We start from the raw sequence: 23,237 nt of genomic DNA, 5'->3' as shown, positions 1-23,237 counted from the left end.
CACTTAAGAAGCCTTTTCCTGTAACTAATGAACAATAGGCATAACCTGTTATTACATAACCATGGGCCAGCACATTAATACACTGTTGAATTGCAGTACCCTGTGAAAATGCTTTCTCCACAAAAGTCACTGGAGATTTTCAGTGACATTCGCTGTAATTACCAGTAGCATGATTTCTAATTCATTAATTTTTTTTTCTACCTATACTGGCCATATAAGAGTGTTTTAAGAGATTGAATAAATAAATTTTTAATTATAAAATGATGCTATATCATAAATTATTTATAATAACCAACAATGTGTAACACATGTTTAGGTATGAATCCATTAGGAAGATGAACATATATATATATATATATATATATATATATCAGTCCTAAAATAACGTCCTAATTTGTTCTGTGCTTATGAATGGCGAAATCAGTGTTTAAAGCAATTAAAGGTTTATAAAAGCTTGGATTGACAGTGGGTAAAGCAGCTAGCACACTTGGCACTTAGGAATTCTGTTTTTTTCATTTTTCTATGGCAGAGAAGACCCCTTTTTGTCCTTTATTGGTTTCAGCAGTTTGTGATATCATGCCACCAGAGCAGTACAGATATAGAGACCTCCAGGGAGGCAGCAACAAGATGCACATAGTCCTCATTGACAAAACCTCTGGTAATGATTAATATTAAAAAAAAAAAATCTCCTTCGTAATCTGTTGGGTAGTTTTGAGGGATTTTGTCAGTTATTTTCCTATCAGCGATAGCAGACTTCTGAAATCTCCATGGCGAGCTCCAGGCACTCCCCAGTCTCGTGGCAGGACTCAAAGAGGCTGCAATCAATGTCACAGTCGCAGTTGCAGTCGTTGTTGCCGTGGTCTTCGTCGGAGGTCTGGTAATATCTATTGGATGGACAACAGGTATCTGTCAGCCAATGTTCACAGGTATCAGGCAGCATTATAAGAAAGTCCCAAAACTGGCAGAACAAGCAGGCCAGGATAAGTGTTGCGCATTCATCTAAGAGAAAGGAAAAGCAGGGAGACGTAAGAACAAGTGTGAGCTGGGATTACCCAGGTGGCTACACAGAGCTGAGGGGCTGGGCTGAAAATACATTGATGACAATGACTTCCATAGAGACAAGTGAAAAGTTTATTTTCTACTTTAATTGCTCTGGGAAAACAGCAGCTGTATGAAAAGAATTTGAATGGAGACATTCTGTGGCAGTGAAATCCAGAAGAACAAACCCCTTAAACCAAATTTTATCTTCTCATGCCTGGACAGCAAGGATGCTGAAGAGGCACGAGAAGCTGGGAGGGGACACAGGCAGGACAGCTGACCCCAGCTGGCTGGAAAGATAGTCCAGACTATATGGCATCAATATAAATTAGGCAGAAAACAAGCAGAAGTTTCTGCTCAGATAACTAACTGGGCATCAGTTGGTGAATGGTAAGCAATTGCAATTTGTATCCCTTGTTTTGTATTTATTATTATTATTATTATTATTGTTATTATTATTATTTTCTCCTCCCATGTAAAAACACTACATTGTCCTGTATTATTATTATTATTATTATTATTATTATTATTATTATTATTTTCTTTCTCCCATGTAAAAACACTACATTATCCTATTACACTGTATTTATCTATCCCATGAGTTTTCTTCCTTTTATCCTTCTGGTACTCCCATTCTGCAGTGAGGCAGTGAGTGGGGGGTTCTGTGGGGCTGAGTAAACCATGACAGGTGACACTGGAGTTTATTTTCATTTTCACAAGTGTTTGCACTAAAAATGTTTAAAGCCTGCCAAAGACAGGGAGGGAGAGCAGGTCTGGGGAAGAGCATTCAGAGAGGGGAGTGTGTCTCAGCTCATGGTCCTCCCAACTCCCCACCAAACAGGGTTCTCACCTTTTTGTTCACAAATGTCAATTTTTCAAAGGAGACAAAAGTTTGGAAAACAGATTATGTAGGATGTGTGTTTGGAGGCAGTAAATATTCCTGAAAATTTTCTCACCATGACTAAAACTCTGTGCTATGTTTGTGCCCTCCCAAAATCAACTAATTAACTCCTCATCCCTCAGCCTCCAGCATCTGGGGAGACTTCTTGGGTGCAGCAGGTGTGAGATTCCAACTGTGTGAATCCACTTGGAGCACAGACCCAGACCTTTCCTTTTTTTTTTCCCTTTTTTTTTTTTTTTTTCCTTCTTGTTTTTGGAAAGGAAAAATGCCTTCAACAATATGAATGTCTTTTCATTGGTTCTTTCAGGAAAGCATATGGTTATAACCACATTTCTTGCCCTAGGATGAGTAACTGTGAACTCATTCAACTGCATTGGTTCTGTTGTGGCATTTTCTAGCTCACGTAACATGAAGTTCACTGCCAGGAAGTTTCCAGAATTATGCTTTTTTTTTTTTAGAAAGCTTTCTTGATGAAAAAACAAAATTAAAAAAAAAAATCATTCCAGCTTCTTTATTAAAAAGGCAAGGTAGCAAGAACAAATAGCATATGACTGAACTTCTTTCTAAATGGCATATCATCACCAATGTTATCAATTTTAATACTTATTTAAATATGTCAAGATCTATTTAGGTTCAGACAAGCACAACTAACTTCTAAGTCAGTTCTGTAAAATAAGAATGACTAGGTTTTGGTGATACTCAGTAAGTTCATGCTTATATTTTTTCCTAGCTAAATGAACTGAAATAATTATAAAATTGAAACAGTTAATAAGGTGACACCACTGTATTTAATTGTATGAAATTTACACTGTAGAAAATGTAATCATTTTATCCAGTAGTTCTTGGTGTAATTAAGACTATTCTTTTTAGATTACTTATGTTTATGAAATTTCTTTCCTATACATAGATGTGAGAGACAGAATTCAAAGTTATGTCTCAATTAAGGATTTGGCAATTTTTTTCTCCCTCTCCAAAGATCCATTTTTTTAATAACAGGTTTTTTTCCTGAATGTGTTACCATAATGATGCTTGTGTAATCTGGAGAGAATAGATACAATTCTTAGGGCTTCATCCAGGAAAGAGAGCACACAAAAAGCACAAGATTTTAATAATAAAGTAATGTTTCAGCACAGACTCTGTGATGTGCAGTAAAGATGCTTTTAAATTCCCATCAGAGCACACACCATGAACTGTGATAATGGATGTAACACATTTCAAAAAATCTGCATGTGTGAGGCTTTTTGGTCCTGTTTTAAGTGGGGTAATGTATATAAATAATAGATATTAGCAATTAGACATCCATTCCTATGCATTCATTTATATATTTGAAAATAAATTAGCCACAAACTGCATAAAAGAAGATGCAATCTCTTGTTTTCCCCTCTGTTTTCCCTGCTGTTTGCCAAACGGCATTACTGCGTTTATCTCAGTGAGAACAATGACCTCAGCTCTTGTTCTCTACATTGCTAGATTAATTAGCACAAAAGAAGAATTTATAATAATTTTTCTAGCGTGTGTCATCTCTAAGTTTTCCTGCTCTTGTTTGGTGGCATCTGCTCACACAGATGATGCTCTGAACAACCCTGGTCCAAAGCTTGCTGAAGCCTTTCTGGTCATCCTTTGTGAGACCTATGAGTGTTGTATTTGCTCTTGTCTGAGCACAGGGAACAAAATAATCACCAATTTTCTAATCTATTTCTTTGCCTTCAGAGGTTCTCCAAGCACCAGCAAACAGGATTTGGCCTTGTGTATGTAGAATAAGCAGTAAGTTGTCAGAGTGGAGTGAGCGGAGTACGCAATGACAACCACAAATCTGTCTTCCTTTGGTTTTCTTGGCTTCTGTCCAGACCTTAACATTATTAATTAAGCACAGATTGGGGTTTTTTTGTTGTTGTTAATTTCCTTCACATTTAGCTTTTTTAAGGAGGATGAAATCTGTTATTTGCATCACATGGTACACACCTGTGTGCCAGTAGTGGTTGAGCTAGACCTCAGACTCAAAATAGGGAGTGTCTGGACAAGAGGCCAAGTCCCCTAAATAAAATAAATACTTCAAATCCTTCTCTGAAATTGAGCATATTCCAATAGATGTATCATAGACATCCCTTTTGTAAGGATCTGTGACACAATAGAGATGTTAATGATTCTTGGAGAACAGGGCACTTTATTGTGTTGATCTGTATTTAGAAATGCTTAATTTAGGAATTGTTAAATGATATGCACGACAGATCCCAGCTCCATTGGATATAACAGGCTAATCCATTATTGCAAAAGGCACTCAAAAGAAACTTCTGAAATACTTCACAGAGCCTTTTTTTAACATCCACTGGAATAACCAAGAATAGATTTATCTGATACTGACACTGGTGTCTCTGTGCAAACTCTCATTACTAAAGTACAAATGCTCTGTGGCACAATAAGCTCTAAGCTCCTCTTCTATGACTTTAGTATCACTGACAATTTAAGATCATCATCTAGAAATTCTCATCTATCACACAAATGTCTTCAGGGCAACTTAACATTGCTTTTGGCGATGTTCTTGAACCTCCTGTTCAACATTTAATTTCGAGTTGGTTATACATAGTTCTTTTGCAGTGGGCATTATTTAGAAATCAGCTCAAATGTGATCTGTTTTATAAAACATACCGTCACTGTCTCTCTGATGTACTGATGCATCATCTTCAATGTAAGTGAATTCTCTGCATTTCTCCAGGGAAGCAATGGATGATCTGCTTGCATCTGACAATTTCTTCTCATTTTTGGTACCCTTTGATGAAGCGTCTGTGATGCTGAATTCTGCGACAGAACTCATAACAATACCTTTCATTGGCTTTTCATCTGTGTGTTTTTCATTTGTAAGCTGGTTATCTGGTGGGATTAGGAAAAAAAAAGACTGTGATACCAAGGCAGAGATCTGAGAGAATAACATATGCAGAATTTTCAAACCTACAGTTGTTTACTTCCAAGGCCTAACCCTTCTCACCTAATGATTTCTGTCTCTTTGCAGAGGTTTATTCATAGTAAAGGTATTTGTGAACTTGCCTTCTAAGGCTTTCTCTTAAACCCAGAGGACTTAGAGGCTAAGTAATAATTCACTTCCAGTGGGTGGGATCAGGTTTGGAAAGAAAGCAGAACTATTGCCTTGGCTGACATCTATTTAGAGTTTGATATCCTAACTTCAATTTGTGACATAAAAGAAGGCAAAACAATTATCTTGTTATTTATCAGCTGCAACTTCATTGCCCTAAATTAACAGCCAACAACATGCCTGTAGGTGGTACCTGGATGCAGGTGTGCCAGCTCACCGTGGCTCATAATCTTGTAGCAAAGACAGCCAGATGGTCTCTGCTTAGCATCCAGATTCCTTTTATTTCATAACTTCATCCCCACTTGCATTGTTGGCCTGGAAGTCAACTAGGAGATGGGATACTTCACATGCTGTCGGCATGCCAGAGAGGCAGCTCAAAAACCAGAGGGAGAGCTTAATTTTAAGCCCCAACTAGGGGAAAGGTTAAGAAGAGTTCTGAGTTCAATTTATTCTCGAAGAACTCCTCAGGCACAGATAAACATGGGTTGATATATAGTTTCACTCGATCTCTGAAGTGATCAAGTGGCCAAGAAACACAGTCATTCTCTCCATGGCGGGGATGATAAAACCTCATCAGTTCTTATCTACAGCTGATTAACTCCTGCACCTCAGATCAAGCACAGTCTCACTTTTTATCTCACTTAAATCTTGTGATATGCTTGCTCTTGAGCTATATACAGAAAATCAATCTTTACAAACACCTCAGTTTTGCAAATGCTACTTTCTGAGAGGAACAGTGAGTGCTCTGAAGTGGTTCGTCTGCACTTGCCTGCAAGGAGTCTGAAGAGAGGCCCCGCATGTCTCTTGGTTTTTAGGCACCTTTGACCTCTGACACATGTTGAAGAAAAGCCAAGGAAATGCTGACAGAGAGTGAAACCTTGATGAGACTGCAGCTGATCCCCCACTATCCTTGCAGAGAGAGGAGGAAATGTGGATGGGATGGATGGATTGCAGGGTAAGTGAAAAACCAGCGCAACCATAAGGCTTGAAGAGGGGGGAAGCAAGGATTTGAGAGATAAGTGGTATCTTGCTCAAGTCCAGTGAAGGCCACTGAGTTGGTGAGGGGTCTGGAAGACCTTCTGTGTGAGCAGAGGCTGGGGGAGCTGTCTTTGGTTGGCATGGAGGAGAAGGCAAAGAACAGTTCTTGATGCCTTGTACCCCTCCAGAGCCAGGGAAACTGAGAAGCCAGACCCCAACTCCTCCCAGCAGGGCACAGATGGAAAACGAGGAGAGGGCACTGTCAGAAGCTGCAGCAAAGGCAACTGGAACTGTCCAGGGAATGAATTCCTCATCATGGGATGTGTAAAGCACCAGAACAGACCACAGCAAGGCTATGTTTGTGTGAAGAGCTCAGCTGGGCATGGACCCCAGCAACCTGCTCTTACTCTGGGTTTCTGACAGAGGCCAAACGAGGTGATTCTAGAGTCCCTTCCAAGCTAATTTTCCTATGATTTATGTGATTCCATTTACTTACAGAATGAGTGAGCAAGTAATTTAAATTTCTAGACATGTTTCTAGCCATTTTTGGTCATTTTTACCTAGTGAAATACTTAGAAGCAGAAAAGCTGGGTAGAAGTTAGTAGAGTAAGATCTTGGGATAAGATAAGTATAAAAACTAGGCTATCATTTTCATTTTAAATCACTGCTTTGAAATTGTGTGTTGGCAGAGGTAACTGACTTCTTGATTTTGAAGTCATAATGACAACAAAGTCTACTGTGATGGAAATGTGAATTTCCCTGTCCAGGAGACTTGGCCTTGGGCAGGGAGTGAAAGATAGGGTGGAGGAAGCAAGAGAGCAGTGGCACAGAGAGGCGGCTCAGAAACCTATAACTGTCAGGTTTTGTGAGCATTATGGTGAAGGAAAGCCACAGGCAAGATGAGAAGGGCAGGAGAGGCAGTGGCACCACTGGGTGTGACCCAGCAGTGTAAAGCACAACAGTTCTCCCCTGAGCTTGTACCCTTGGTCATATAAAATCAGCATCCGAGGCTATGCATGTCTGGGTTTGCCCATCTGTGATGAGTTGTTGATGGTTTTCCCCTCAGAGTAAGCAAATACAGCTTTTCCCCCACTCTTTTCTGACTTCTTGGCCAGCCTCTTCAGTCCATAATGTGAAAACTCATGTATTTTGGATGTCCTTTCATGACTGTTTTCCAGTGTCTGTAAATCAATGACATTCCACAGGTTTGCCTGCACTTTCATTCAATAACAAACCATCTCCAGGAAAAGTGCTGATTAAAGCAGCAGAGCTCAGGAGGAAGCAATGACCCTCTTAGGCATTAGATTTATTGGATAGCAATTGTTTTGTGAGTCCAAAAGACACAAGCCCTACCTGTTAGCCAGGTGCCAATATCACAAATGGGTCCTGTTTGCTCACCCTGAGAGCTACACCCAGGCTGAGCCTTTGGATACACATGGATCAGATCAAAAGGCTTAGGCAAGAATAACTATTATTTTCCACTTTCAAAATCTGCCCAAAATTCTAAACTAGATATGTTTTAATCCATGATATATTTGTTGAGTTCCCCAATTCCGCAACAATACAATGGCCCACGGAATGGATTTAAGCATTCAAGAGGCGAGACTGAAAAAAAGTCTGACAGAAGTAATCAGTAAATGCCAGACTGACATTTACTGTATCCACCAACTTCTACTATTCATACTTGGAGTCAATTTTTATTCTTGAAGTGCTGTTGAAGAGAAATCAAAACCAGAAATAGAAAGGCATAGACATAACCTGAATTTTTCAATACAGCACCATCAAACAAAAGGGTAACAAAAGCTGTCACTCAGGGACTCTTCTGTTTGTTAAAGCATACTACATCTTGGAAAATACAGTACATTTTAGTGTCAGACTTTTAGTTTGAAAAGCTCCCTTTCAGTAATGTTATACTTGTCTTGTACAGCTAGATCAAGTCTTCATGCAATCACTGTAACAAGCAACTTGCTATGACAAGCGAGATCCTTGCTTCCAGAAAACACTGCAGGAGAGGCTAAAGCAGTGTACAATTATAGGTCTCCATTTCATTTTTATGCAATTACCTTCAGTTCAGCTGTGGGTCCATCTACATTATGTCTTTTATCAATTTAATGTTTGCACAAAGTGTCTGAAGAAATAAAGATTGTGCTAGACCAGCAGAAATAAAAAGGTGGTTAGCACTTTTTTTTTTTTCTATTATAGTTTGTTGCTGGATAGAACAGTAGTAGGTTGAGAGTTTGGAACAAATAGATGTAGCCAAATAAGTTTTAAAAATATATTACATACCACTGATACTAATTATGATTACTGTTAAATGAGAATATAAAAATCCCCAAATTACAATTAGAGATGGGAAGAGGGTCAAACTTTGCAACTCTCTTTTAAGAGTCTGTGTTCAGCTTCAAATGCCCACATATGTCTGTGTTTTTAACGTATAGAAATCAACCACTGAAGTGAACTTAAAGGGAAAAATAAGTGTATCATGATGAAGAAATCTCAGATTATTCAGTGTTAGACTGTTAGGCAGAGGCTGCTAAAGGTACACCCCCACAATGTGCCATTTTTAAGTAGTATGAAGTAGCAACTTTCTTCCTCACATGGGGAAGCTGGGACTTGCCTTGGCTGTTGCAGTAGAACACTGGGATTGTTCACCCATGTTTGTATTAAAGATAGTCTCAATACTCACTTGGAATTTCTTTTTTCTTTTTCTTTTTGGAGTTGGGCGATTCAGATGGCTGACTACAAGTGTCTAAATTCATGAAAGCACAAAGTAAATCACTTATTTTCCACTGAGGCCAGCCCCAGATCCCTCTGGTTAATAGGGAAGAGCAGTGATACCAAGACTGGCATTTGCAGTATGTCCCCTGACCTCTATTTCTCTTCATTGGCTTTAGGCACAAACTAGCATCTTGCAGCCCTGGAGAAGAGGAGTCTGCAGTTTCCCTGCATGCTTCTGAAATTAGATTTACTATAGAGGTATACAAGGGCTCTAAGTCTATTTTTGATAAAGGACATGCGGTTTAAGAGGTGCTCTGTTCTGCTGAACAGGGACTGCAGCAATGCAGGTAATCCAAGCAGCTCTCAGAGCAGCTGTTTAGGAGGAGGCTCCACTGAAGGAGAGGGAGAATTGATCTCTGACCCTCCTAGGGCTCATCCACATCTTACAAGCAAAGGACGAGGGAGCCTGTGGCTCTACTCAGTGCTGGCATTTATTCCAAATCCATCCTGGCAGTGGCCCTTTGTCTCATGCCCCTGTAGCAAGGAGTCCCAAGGGTTAATGCTAAACTGTGTGGAAAACTGTAGCAGTTTAGGACCTGTAACTTTTTAATTTTCCCCTGAGGCATGTTGGTGTATCAGCGCAGCATTCATTACCCCGTGCCCTGCTGTCGCTACCTGTCTGTTTAATGTAGCACATGCTCATCACTGAAAGAGCTGTGTGCCATGTCCATTCAGTCCCCAGATGACACAGGCAGAGCTACATCAGACCTGATGGGTGAAAACTTGTACGTATGAAGGCTTGGTCTGAACACACTGGCTCTCATAGAATGGAGAAACCCAGACCTCAGGGTTTGACAGCAGTGCTTCAAAAAGGCAAAAGCCAAATAAAAACCAAACACTTTTTCTTGATTATTTAATGGATATAATGGCCTGCCAGGGAGGGAGTAACTCTGCATACATGGGGACAGCAGCTTACCTGGATGGTCCTCACTGCTCGGTGTCACTCCAGGGAGGGCCAGTAGAGGCAGGGAGCTGGTGCGACGGTCTTGGTGGAGAAAAGAAAACAAAATTGAAGAGGGATAAGTGTCAAATGAATGTGGTTTGGCACAGCTGTTACTCACAGCCACTTAGTGACAGTCATTGACTTCATGAGTTGTTGGTCTGAGGTCAAACAGAAGCAAATCTGCTTCCTTGCAGAAGGAGGTTACATGGCATGGTGTGCTGTTTGTGTTACCCTCTGTCTTGTTTCAGGAAAGGAAGCAAAAAATAAGCTGCCAAGACAGAAAATTTCACCCAAGAAGAGGTGAAGAGAATCACCAGCAAACACAGCAATTCAGTTAGGTACAGAAAATTTGAGAGCTGGGAGGTCTGAGTTGAAATGTGGGGCATCATCCATGCTCAAACACCTCAGAAACCTTAAATGAGGATATCCCAGATCTTGAGTAAGGGAAGAGAGAGGAAATTTAAGCCCAAACTCCAAGCTTCATGGCTTGTCAGTCTTGGTGGACAAGATGCCCAAGGTCCCTGTGGTAACAAGCCCAGGTCCCCACACGGAACAATGCTGAGCTCCTCCACCTCAGATGGGCCTGCAAGGCTGTTCACTCCATGCCTAAGGCTTGGAGACTTAAATCTCCTTTCCTTCTCTCTCCATGTGTCAGGGAGACGAAGCAGGAGGGGGTGTGGGACTACCCCAGCAGTGAGTGCAGCAGATGGAGCAAACTCCATGGGAACTGCTGTTGCCCACATGGGAGAGGCCGGAGGGAGCACGGGCGCCGTGGCCCATCGAAGGGAGCTGCTCCAGACCAATATATCACAGGGGCTTTCAGAGATTCGTGCCCATTACATTTTGCTGAGCTCAGGCAGAAGGATGCAGGGGATTTGGAGACTGTTTATTTTTGTCATGAGGAAACAGGAAATAGTACACAAGGCTATAAATATATCCCGGGCTTCAGATGACATCATGAACTCGTGCAAGTACTTCACTACTGATTTACGATGATGGACTGGTAATTCACAGGAGCTTTGGGTTTACTTTATTTTGCTGTTGCAGTAACAAAGCTAATGGTGCAATCCCGGGAGGGGGTATTTTATCAATAGTGAATTTTTGACCTCATTGCATACATTGTAACTTCATGAATTAGTGACCCAGCTAACTGTAAAGCCTTCTATAGGCTTATTGTAAATCTATCACAGGACTGGCAAAAACTTTTGGCCCAGATCCTAAGCTCTGACAGGCATGTGTTGATGGACTGCATAGCAAGCACTTCCACTAATATTTCTCACTAATTATGCCATATATTAAGAAAAAATGAATGAAGCCAATGTTTATATGCCGCTTTAACTGCTTTTCATATAAGAAAGCAACACAATCCCTAATAAATTTTCACCTTCAACATTTCTATTCATTATAATTTTTACCATGATGAATGAAGTTAGAACTGGAAAGGGAGGGGGTTCATCTTGAAATCTGTTCAGTGAATGACTGAATTTACTTCCCTTCCCCAACTTGTGTCGAGGAAGGAGGGAACAGATGGACACAGGAAGAAGAGGGAGGCGAGTGCGGAACGAAGGAGATGGGTGAGGAACAGATGGAGTCAGGAGAAAGTGAAGAGGAGAGTCAGCAAGGATGGTAGAAAAGTTTTCCACTTGACCTTGAGTTGAAATGAAGATCTGCATGCAGCATGGGGCAGCTAGATTTTTGGGATGTATCCTTTTTTTTCTCCATGGCATTTAGCTATAAGGTCTTGTGGGCTATCACAGCAGCTCAGTGCATCCCAAGGGGTACAGCAGAGCCAGGACCTGGATTTTCCCTAGGGGTCACCTGCTGCAGAAGGGCACCTGCACTGTGTTCAAGTCCTCTAATGGTAATGGCAGGGGAGAACCGTGTGCCAACACAGGAACAAAAATGGGTTGGGATGTTGTAATTCTCCCAGGCATCCTATCCAAGCCAGAAATTGGAGTTTATAATTTTGAAGAAGTGTATTACACCCAGTTTGTTAGGATCCAATGGCCAAAATACTCAGAGTAATTTATGATTTTACCTGCTTAAAGCAAGACATTCGAGATGGCCTGATTTTCAGAATATGCTGAGCATCTGTGTTTTGATGTGTATTGAATTATATATCCCAAATCACTAGTAAGTCCTGGAAAATCTTGATTGTATTCTTAATTCGGTTAAATTGCCTGCATATACTCCACTGGTTCTGGCTTTGCTAGCTAAAGAATGGAAGAGGTGAAAGCTAAATATTGGCCATGTGTGTCATTCCCTTTGAAGAAAATGGGAGCCATGTGCACTCACCTAACAGCAATGTTTGGCCCCAACTATGATTTCACAGCTGGGCCCTAACTTCAGGAATGCCAAAGCACTAAATGACTCAATTGGAGTAATCTGATCAATGCTGTATTTTCGCTGTGGATTTAAATTGCACACACAGCAAGAGCAGAGTTGGTTTTCTTCTCTCTCAAAATCACTTTTCTCTGCAGACTTGATAGCATAAATATGAAGTATTGCTCTCATCACACAAATAAGTGAAATGGCAGAAAACGTATGTCAAATAAAATGCACAACATTACGTCCTTTTTACTTTTTGGAGGCTGTTTAAGAAAACGGCTTCATTAACTTTGACTGAATAAAAGGTTCCTTTAAGGGATTTCAATAGGTGACATGAAAAATGTTAATACGAATGATCAAGACAATGGAGGTTAAAACTGTTTTGAAAATATGTTTCTTTTATAGATCTCGGCTGTTGGAAGAGTTACAGAATAAATATACGGTAGTGCTGACATTCAGTGCTGTTTCATCTTAGCAAAGAGTTTTTAATAAAGAAAATTCTTTTCAAGGAATGCTTTCTGCAGCCAGTCTTCAAAAAGAGGTTCCCCCCCACCCCCAGTTTAATAAAATTAAAGTAATTTATGTCATATTGATATGTCGATATGTTTTTCAATAAACTTTTTCACAGGGATTTTTTTTTTAAATTCTCTTCACTTTAAAAATTATAATTATATGTCTTCCTCCCACTTTGAAAATGGCACAAGGTGCTCATTTGCAGAGCTCTACTGTTCAAATCTTCACTGAGAATAGAAATGTCATGACTCAGTTAACAATGCTTTATTATTCACATTGATCTTTTTTTATAGTGTTCTTTATCTCAAAAACATTGTAAATCAGATATCTTCCTCCCACTCTTTTGTTCATTTGCAAATTTTTATTATTCTAGTTTAAAAAAGCAATGGAGTGTCAAGAGTCAGTGTATATTGTTTATGTTCTTTTTTGCTTCAAAATTACTTTTAACTATAAAAAGTAAGATGTATAGCAGGAAAAAAAAGCTGGATTTAAAGATGCTTAAAAAAGAATTGAAGGGATCAGTGTGAATTTTATGCTGTTCTCTTACACCTTGGAGTTGTAACGACTTTGCAAGAAGGGGGACTGAGCAATTTATGAAAAAGGTTTTTATGTGCTAAGTCCAAAGTCCCTGTTGCATCAGACATCATCATCTGTGTTAAAGGCTGTGCATAATTCATGCCCTAAATGCCCACAATAGCAAAATTCCCAGTGTGTTCACTGGCTGGTTTGCAGGGCCTGCCCAGAGCCCTTCCTGTCCATGGCTCCCTGTCACAGCCTGCTGCGAGGTCCTCAGGAGCCCTCAGCTGATGAGCACCAGGATAAATCACCGAATTGTCACAGGAACCTCACAGCTTTGGTATCAGTGTTAACTGAAGCAGAAACACAGCATCAGCTGGTCAACAGGCAAGGCAATCCCTGAAACCCAGGGGGCTGGATGTGGGATACAGCTGTGCACCTTTCAGGAGAGCCTTATAAGAGCCCTCAGGACTTGTTTGGAGATTGGCTCTCCCAAATTCCCCTTCAGCCACTGTTTTCTTTCCCTGTCATTTTTTTTCTTTAGGTCCATATTTCTGTCCTGGCAGTCCTGACTTGTTGAATGGCTTCCATGAGATAAATCTATAGCAGGAATTGGGGTTGGTCCAGAGAGCAGCAGGATCTCATAGTATTTCACATGTTTCTTGCCGTTAGGTAATTTTTTTTATCATCTTCTCCCTGTTTTGAATTTTATGATCAGAGCATCCTGGGACCCTGTTGTTTTTCCAGCAGGTCTTGAAAGAGATAATCCTTTCTGGGAGTAACTGAGGCAGGGTGGCTATATAGCCGGTATTCAGGCTATACCTGAAGTTGTATTTAAGCTCCAGACTGGATTTTTTGTCTTACTGAATTACAGAGTGGTTTGGGTTGGAAGGGACTGAAATACCATCTAGTCCCAACCACCCACCATGGGCAGGAACACTTGCTACTAGACCAGGATGCTCCAAGCCCTGTGGAACCTGGCCTTGAGAACTCCAGAGATGGGGAGGACCTTGTAGGTGTGTGGTGGCCCTATTGTATGAAACAGCCCTAGAAATTGTTGTAAATGAAGCTAAAGTCTGCTTTCCAAATTATTTTTTTTCTTTCTTTTTGTTTAAAACTGCCCTCTGCTGAGATTTGCTAAAAGGGATAATTTAAAAACTCAGAACAAGTAAGTCACAAACTGAACCTGAACTGAAAGCACACAGCCCTGTCCTCCCCCCTCCAAGTGGAGAGCTTAGCAATGTTTGTTTTTATTAATGCCAGTAGGTCACCCCTGTTACCATATGTCTGTGCCAGTCCCTATCCTCTTCCCCAGGTTGGGATTTGGGATGCACAGCACCACACAGAGCCCCTGAGGCCATGCTCTGATGGGGCTGCCTGCATACCTCTCAGTGGCTGCTGGGGCAGATCCATCCCAGTGCTCATGGACATCTTCTTGTTTTGCAGGGCTAACTCAAACCTCTCAAATTCTCTTTATTCCTCACTGCACAGAGTGAAACTGGAAGATTTGATGTATTGTCTCATTTGAATTGACCTTACTGTTTTCAAAGAAGAGAAAAAACAAACTTTACAATTGTTATTGTTGTTATTGTTGCTTTGATGTCACTGCTGCGTTAATTCACTCCTCCTTCCTCTCGTGGTTAATGACTCACCCCACAATGAGGTTAAGATTGTCTGCCAATATGACCAAACTTCAGAAACAAAATCCTAACCTGAGCTGAGTAGCCAGAAGTGGACGGGGCTTTGTTAATCACTGCCACAGTAACTAAAGGTAGATGTCACCCATGGACAACCTTGTGCAATTGCTCACTCTTTAGCTGGGAAAATTTATGGGTAGTATAAACCAGAAAATGCTGAGCTGGTTACAAAAGAATTTTTTTCCATGTAAAACTCTGTGTCATTAAATTTGGAAAGCACTTAAAATTCTCAGTTTTATTTTTGGTAATCACTGTGTATTGAAAAGTGAAAATATCAGAGGGATCTCTAGGCAGAATTTGTGAACTTTCCAATGAAAAGACAGCACAGCGTCTTCCTTTCGTGTCCCAAGGTCCTTGACAACTGTGCTGCTTTCTGAATGACACAGAAGTGGTGTGCCAAGAGTTTACTCCCAAAGCAGGCATTACACACAGTTATGGTCACAAAGATATCCTTGCACAGCATTAATGGCAGAACTGTTCCAAGAATGTCAGCATTTTCATTTGGTGGGGGGAAACACTAACAAACCCATGTATATTAATACCATCCAACCCATATATATTCTTAAAATATATGTCCAAACATTTTAAATGCTGTGAAATAGAGCTGCAAATCACAAAAGATGCAGCACTTCTCACAGGTAGTCCTTAGAGCTCTACTGTTGGTAAATTGACATATGATATATATGACTACAATCCTCCACATCTTCTAATAAGGTATAAAAGCTTTTCTTTGACTTGAACCCAATGGTGAGTGGCAATCTGTGAGTCTTATGTCTTCTATGAGTCTTTTCCAGCAAACACTTCCATTTGTTTCTCTCTTGCCTGCACGCTGGGCTGGAACACAACTGGGAGCTGGACTTGCACACTGTAATAAACATTATTAATCTTATTGCCATCTGAGCACCTCCCCAGGTGTTGCAGAACAGGCTGTGCTGGACCATGCTGGAAAACTACTTATTTATCTTTGCAAGGGCTTGATCCTGTACCACCAGATGTCAAAGAAAACAGTTCCAGGGAGCTCAGATCAGGCTCCAAACCAGCCTCCAATATGGTGGCCTTCTCTGGGTTTCCTTGCTCTTTTCCTCAGAAAAAGGCACAGACAAAGCAATTAGCAATATCTGAAGCAGAAGATGTATCATGCTGTGCATCTTTTCACAAATCCTCTTTTCTCCCTGCACCAAAGATGCAAAACATCTATTCTGGGGGCAGACAGATGACATCCACTGTTACTTATGTATGTAATAAGTACTCTTAAAGTAGTGTAGTCTTGCCGGCTCTGGCAAAGGCAAACACGGTAAGTGTTCTGCTCACAGCATTAAACACACTTCTCTTGCTGTGCAGTGGAAGAATGTGTTTAAACTCGCAGTCTATCACTATTCCTGGATAGTGTAGGAGAGTCAGGAACACTCAAGATGTCTTTTCCTGTGTATATTAACTCGTTCTGAAGAAAATAGCGTTCTTAGAAAACACGACTCTTATGGCAGAAGCAAGTTTCCTTCATGATTGTGCCACAAAGGTTTCTGAACAGCTGCTGGTTCCTTTGGGTGCATGAAATATGAGGTTCAGCCTGCTTAGAAGTGCAAACACGTAATTTCTTCTCACTGTGGCACCTTCGCTGTGGTCATTTCCACCTGGATTTGTGATGCTGGCAAGTGCAGTAGTAACACAATGTCTGCATTGTGTGAGCTCTTGGAGGAGAGCTGTAGAGCTCCACAGCCCCAGGGAAATGCCAGTCTCCCCAGATCTGTCTGTTTGTCCTGCTTCACCAGGAGCTGCATTCACAAGGAGTTTTGTTAGTCTGATGTGGGCAGTGAACCCCAGAGTTTCAGGTGTTGCTGGATGGCAGCACAGCTCCCACCTGTCTGTGCACCACGCACAAGGAGGGAAGGGTTCTTGGGCAACCTTCAGCAGGCTGGGCTTGCCAAGGACACAGGAGTGGCACCTCTTGTCCATCCTCCTTGGGGCTGCTTGGCTTGGGGACAGATGAGAGCCCAATGCTCTCCCCAGCACTCCCTGACATAAAATCATCACTGAAGTTTTGCACAAGGCTCAGGTGTACAAACAATCCATGACATAAAATCATCACTGAAGTTTTGCACAAGGCTCAGGTGTACAAACCCTTCCAAGCAAGGAGGTCACAGCCCAGGCCCTGAGAGGAAGAAGTGGGTGTCAAAGAAATGGAAGAGGTGTCACTATTTTAACACAGATTAGGCAAAATCTAACCCCCATTAATCCTTCAGAGCAGGGCCACTGGTTTGTTCTTTTTCAATCTGTTCTGTATTCAAAGCAAGCACAGTTTTTTCTGTCGCTATACTGCTATTGTTAACAACTATAAATGTATTAAAAACACAGGGGCATTTTAGTATGTGTATTGTGCATAAGAAATATTGTTACATGACAAGCTCCAATTGGCAAGTGAAAAGAGGTTTTATTGAAGGAAATAGCAGTAGCAAACAGTGAACTATGCAGAATAATGGTAATTGTTCCTTTAACATTGGCAGCGCGCGTTCACTTAATATGACTGCTCCTCTGTCTCTGCCTCATCCAGACCCAGAGGACCTGTTAGACAAGCAGGCAGCCACCTCTCTCTGGGATCAAGCTGTCAATGCAAACTTGCTTTCTTTCTATTTCTCCGAGCTAAGCTATACCCCCAGAGCTCCTGAAGCTTTTCCTGAGTGAAAGCTTTAAAAAAGCTCCATTCTAAATTACATCACACGAGCTGTTCTCTTCAGACTGACAGAACAAAAGCAGGAGAGGGGGGGAAATGCCAAAAGTACCATCTGAATGACTTGAGTTGCACAGGATGATTTACCTCCTCATGCTTTATCAGAGCAGGTGAGCATCTTGACCTTGCCTACCAAAGCCTCATCAGTGTCCTCTAAGTAGCAGAGAAAGTTTGCATTGTGTGTGCATCCAGTACAAACAGAATCATAGAATGGTTTGGGTTGGAGGGGACCTTAAGGATCACACTATTCCAAGCCCCCTGCCATGGGCAGAGACACCTTCCACCAGCTGAGGTTTCTCAGAGCTCCATCCAGCCTGGTCTTGAACATTTCCAGGGATGGGGAACTTCTCTGGCTAACCAGTGCCAGTGTCTTGCTGTCTTCACAGTAAAACATCTCCTCCTAATATCGAGTCTAAACCTACTCTTCAGATTTAAGCCATTCCCCCTTATCTATCACTTCATGCCTTTGCCAAAAGCCCCCTCCCAGCTCTCTTGTAGGTTCTCATGAGGTACTGAATCCATCAGTTGTAGGCTTTTTGATGGCAACAATGAGGTCTTGGGGGTCCATTCCTTGTGGGGACATGGTGCTTTCTAAAATTTTTGGATTATGTGGTTTCTAGCACAGCCAGCTCATTGCTACTGGAAGAGCCCATCCTGTGGGTACTGCCCAGCCTGATGTACTCATCCTTTAATCAGCAACACCCCAATTAATGGTCATGGTGAGCACTGTTGAGGGCCACTGCCAAAATCTGAAAGGTCTCTTGGGTTGGCTCCATCTGGGACGCTCCAAATGACATTTTCAGAAGTAATTGGAGCAGATAAGCATTACCCACTTCTGGAGTGGCTGGGTAGAAAGCAGATAAATTGGCATATCTCCCCATTCTAAAGGCTTTCAGATGGTGTTAATTGGTATGAGAAGCCTCAGTTAGGAAAACATCCTCAGCTGGGAGGGGAGAGGGCCATAGGCCTTGCTTCTTCTTTAGCAGATAAATAGAGGAAAGAGGGCAAACAGCATCATGGCAGTTCTCCAGGTAATGTGCAAAATTAGTAGCCCTGGAAAGGAGGCAGCTTAAGGGCTTCCTGATACCAAAGTAATCAAGTGAGATCCTGCAAATGGGAATAAACAGCATTTTTGTGGCTCCTAAGCTGACATTTTGGGGTTCTTACTCAATTTTCATAAGAGAATGGTGGTGATGTTATGAGCTCATTCTCATGCTCTAAAGCTTTTAGGCCTCTGCACAGCATTTTTGTGTTTGTACTGCTGATTTGAGTAAGCTTCAAAATGTTTCTTTAGCATCATTAACATAAAAAATAATCTCAATTTAAAGATGGGCTGAAAGCTGAAACAGACGAAAAATATTAAGGAAAAAGTGTTGCTTCCATCCCCCAATGGAGTTAGACTTACTGAGCTAATTTTTTTAATGGAAAGTGCTACTTGAGTACCTGAAGTGATGCTCTGCTCCAAGAGCAGAGAAGGTGAGGGGTTTACCTGAGTGTCTAAGGGGCTGCCCAATTTGAGAAAATAATGGGAAAAGAAAGTTTCACTAGGCAGGAGAAGCTCCTCAGCTGGTGAAGTGCCTTTGTTATCCCACATGGGTGTTTTGTGAACACCTCAAAGCTGTATTGTTATTAGAGGAAAGAGAAAAGCCAAGCTATGTCCCCTAATTGACTTCATGAGTATGTTAAAATTAACTCCTAATAGAAATTGGGCTATACCCCTTCCCTTTGGTTAATGTCCTGTGGCCTCTCACTGAGATGATCTTGGATATGTTTTCCAACCAAAGTGATTCTATAATTCTGTATTTTCCCCAGGGAATGCAGCAATTTTCGTGCAGTTGACACAACCTGGCTTACCCAAAAGGGCAGAGACTGCTTGGGGATCCTGATTCACTGAGGCAGCATTGAACCCTGAGTTTCTGAGTGAGTAAAATTTGTCTTCTGCTGTCTTTGTTTTGGTAGCCTATGTTTGAGCTTTCTTTATGCCCCTGACCAGTGAAATGACTCTGCCTCAATCCATGAGAGACCATCCTAATGTCCATTCAAGGTGAAGGAATTTTTTGGTTGCAGGGCAAACCATAGCAAGTGTTGTATCTGATACCTGCACCAAAATGAAAATCTTAATTATGTAAACCTTCATTAAAATGATCACAACTGAGGTAACCACTGGTAATGAGCTGTATGCTTTGTCACATCCCTGCTGCTACCAATGGTACAGATAAAGATGCTGGACTTTTGAAGGTCATGGAATAAGTTATTAAACATAACCCCAGTATAGATTTCTGAACAATGGGTTTGGAATATTTTGAAAGTTCAAGTTTTTCTCGCCCATTTTTACTTCTCTGTTTCAGCATAGCAATGCTTCCTATCTTTTTAGGTATTCTAGGCTTTTGTGTAGCCTTTCACCACTATGACCTCTGAGAATCTCAAAATCTTTAACTGGCAAAGTTGAAAACTTGGTGATCTCTGTAGCACTGTGCCTTTCTCCTCTGTTTGGAGGGAGCCTTTCACCACTATGACCTCTGAGAATCTCAAAATCTTTAGCTGGCAAAGTTGAAAACTTGATCTCTGTAGCACTGTGTCTTTCTCCTCTGTTTGGAGGAGAAGATGTAGCTCTCATCTAAATGACTGAATGCTTGGGTGGCCCTGGGATCCCAATGGGTGTGGGATTTTGTGCCACACAGAGGTCACAAAAATAATGTTTTGCAGTTTCTTTGGTAAATCTTGATCTGAGTACAAATTGTGTCTCAAGTTGTGCTTCTAATAGTGCTAACCAGTAGCTTGCTTTGCTATAAAATGAGAAAAATATTACCTGGAAATAACTTTCAGATAACAGGCAGGGTGCCATATTCCCAGACTGAATTCCAGCATAGCTGGCCTTCCAGCTGGACAGCAGGGGAACTTCTTGTGACTTGGGGACAAGTGTGCTTGTAGGCAAAGGCTTGTGAGACTCTGACACTTTGCCACAAGCAAGACAGGAGTCCCTGGGGAGCTCTGTGTCTGAGAAGGGATTAATTTGCTTGTGCCACCGTGCAGACCACGCTGCCCTGTTTGATTCACAGCCTGGGCTGCTCTGTCTGGCTTCAGCCTTTGGGGGTGGATTGAGGGAATGACTTATTCCCATCTGGACTGAGGTCCAGAACATGTGCTTAGAAATCTGCAGATATCATTTCTCCTTTTTATTCTCCAGGAATGTGTAAGACAAGCTTTATGTTATCTTTGAGCTTGCTAAAAAGGGAACAGAAATTCATGCCTGTTTCCATGTGTTTATTTTGAGTCATGACTCTTCTGGGAAGGGTGATTTGTTTGTCTTTCCATGACAAATGACAATGGTTTAAGTTGCATCTCTGCCAACCTCTTTCTAAGTGGTTTCAAGTAGTTTACTTACAGGGATTATTTCATCTGCCACAGAACATGAGGCAGCTCTGAGGTAGTGTCTAACTTGCACTGAACAAAACCGTGGAAAGTTAGCTTAAGGCAGGAAATTTAAGGTTCAGTAGACAGTAGGATCACAGGAGCATGAAGTGATGGTTTGCAAGCATTTTGCACTTGGAGAAAAAAGAAATTATTTGACTTTTCCTCTCCTGATAGCGCCAGGAAGACCAGGAAAGTTTTGTAACATTGGATGTGCTGACTGCTTAACTTCTGACTGTCCTTCAATAAGAACTTGTGCTATTTAACCCCGTGTAAAGTGGGGGCATACAGTACCTAAGTATATATGATTTGGTGCTGAAGTAATGGCTGTAAGCTAATATAGGCTTCATAAATGTCATTGTCAAGGTCTTGTGGTTGCCTTGCTGAGCTTCTGAAAGAGTCTGAAATTTCTGTGCAGCAAACTTCTCCAGCTCTCACATCTTCTGGTCACTCGTTATCTACAGCAGGAGGGTCAGACTTAGGAGACTGCAGCTTCTTTCCAGCCTGCAGGTTTCCTCCCCCTTCAAGTCTGTTTTTTACTCTTGCCAGTACCCTGCCTTCTGTTTAAAAGCATTAGTAATACCAAATAAAGCTAAAGACGCTTGCTATAACAACTAAGTTGTTTCCTTTTTAATCAGAGCACATGCTTGTGCCAGGTTTGGCATGAAGAATCTGTGGAAGTGTTTGGTTCAGGGCACAGTAAGCTGATCATTTGTTAGAAGTAGTGCATTACATATAATTTTGCTTTTAGTGGTACAATTTACTGGGAGGTTGGTACAAGCATTGGTAATATAATTTTTGCTTGGTTGGAGGTGGTTAAAACATAAAGACTAGGAAATAATTCTATTGCCATGTGTGTTGAATTGTGGTTTGGTCGCAGCAGTTGTCTGCAGCTAAGTGGCCATCAAAACCTTTCTTGGGGTGGCAATAAATTATAAAAAAATCTTCTGAAAATATCAGTTTTCAAAGAGTAAAAGATGCAGCAATTATTGTGACACAGGTTTGCAGTCTGTTTCTGATTATCTTTTTGGCTGGAGAGTTGGGGTTTCTAATTGTAAGGTTAAGGAATCCTTTTTATCTATCTCTTGCCTCCTAATCCTATGCTAGACAGTATTGATTTCTGTGCCTTTTGTCTTCTGGGGAAGGAGACAATCTCTGGCTCATGCGAACATCTTGTTAGAGTCTGCTGAGGATTAGGGGGTGTGACAGTTTTCTTGCTGAGCCTTTTTATTGGGGATTTTTATGCCTGCTTTTCTGGGAGGTCTTTGAAATGTCTTTTATGTAGCAATCATTTCACTCTTTCTTTGTTGTCTCAAAAATGTTGAGGCTGTATTCTTCTCATCTGTTCCTGTTTATATTCCATACTAGCTGGTCATAACAGTTTAGCTTGAAACTATCATCACACCGTGTGCTTCTGAATCACAGGAGTGTTGCTAACAGCTCTAGGACGACTGCAAATTTGAGGGTTTTTTTAGGGCATCTGAAGATTTAGCATGATAGTTTAGTATGAAATACTGATAAAGAGGTTCCAGATGAAAAACAGTCTGGGAATTGGATTTTTCAAGCATCCTCAGCCAGGTATAGGCCCTTAAAAATGCTCCTGCTCTAAAGAGAGAGGTCCCCCTTAGGGTGGTGTTCATCATTCCAGCTCTACCTGATGGGTAGAATTGTTGTTCAGTCTTGCCTAAACTCCTACAGAAATCAATGGTAGACAAACCCATCCTGCTGCAAGTCATCTCACCTTGACTGAAGAGATTAAGCCAGGAAAAAATTGCTTTTGTGAAAGTCTAGTTTTGTCACTACTCTCACACCTACCCCGTGCAGCTGGCTACAGATAATTATTCAAACCAGAACTCAAACTTCTCTGAAGTCAGATGATTGACTAATCCTGGCCAAAGAAATGAGAGAAATTTAGCTTTTCAGAAGGTTCTTCATCTCAGTTTCAGGAAGTAATGGGTTCAGTCAATGTACTTCAATACAGGTAAAGCAGTAGATTATGTTGCCTAAAATTTTTATTAAATCAATGCTTCTATATCTTGAGTAGCTATCTTAAAACATATGGACTTCTCATATCTTTTAAAACGAGATGGTATTTCTGACACTGTGTAAGTTCAGGTACCAGCTGGGCAGATCCCAGATTTAAGGCTGGGCAAAGAGCCAGGTTTATGTAACCTTGCTGATAATGAAGATATGAGAGACAGGTTTCTGAGACATTCATAAGGGAAAACTGGTTGCATCACCTTCCCCTTAGATAAGATTGCAGTAAAAATTTTGGTATTGTGACTTCCTTACCAAAAATAGAGGGACTGATGTGCACAAGA

General features: G+C 41.2%; 1 protein-coding gene across 1 annotated transcript in view; it reads right to left on the bottom strand.

Annotated features, from left to right (window-relative positions):
• Positions 1 to 307: 307 nt before the first annotated feature.
• The window catches only part of MDFIC2 (MyoD family inhibitor domain containing 2), a 44,209-nt gene continuing 21,279 nt past the window's right edge, over positions 308 to 23,237 (bottom strand). The window contains exons 3-5 of the mRNA XM_041425970.1: positions 9,700 to 9,768; positions 4,586 to 4,807; positions 308 to 999 (exon numbers count right to left, since the gene is read on the bottom strand). Of these exons, the coding sequence (XP_041281904.1) occupies positions 740 to 999; positions 4,586 to 4,807; positions 9,700 to 9,768 (551 nt within the window). The 3' untranslated portion in view covers positions 308 to 739. The remainder of the gene's footprint in view (positions 1,000 to 4,585; positions 4,808 to 9,699; positions 9,769 to 23,237) is intronic.

Source organism: Onychostruthus taczanowskii, unplaced genomic scaffold, assembly GCF_017590055.1.
Source record: "Onychostruthus taczanowskii isolate IOZ18803 unplaced genomic scaffold, ASM1759005v1 scaffold9, whole genome shotgun sequence".
NCBI classification, from domain to species: Eukaryota; Metazoa; Chordata; class Aves; order Passeriformes; family Passeridae; genus Onychostruthus; species Onychostruthus taczanowskii.
The sequence above is the reverse complement of the archived record's forward strand: the minus strand, read 5'-3'. Positions and strand labels throughout refer to the sequence as shown.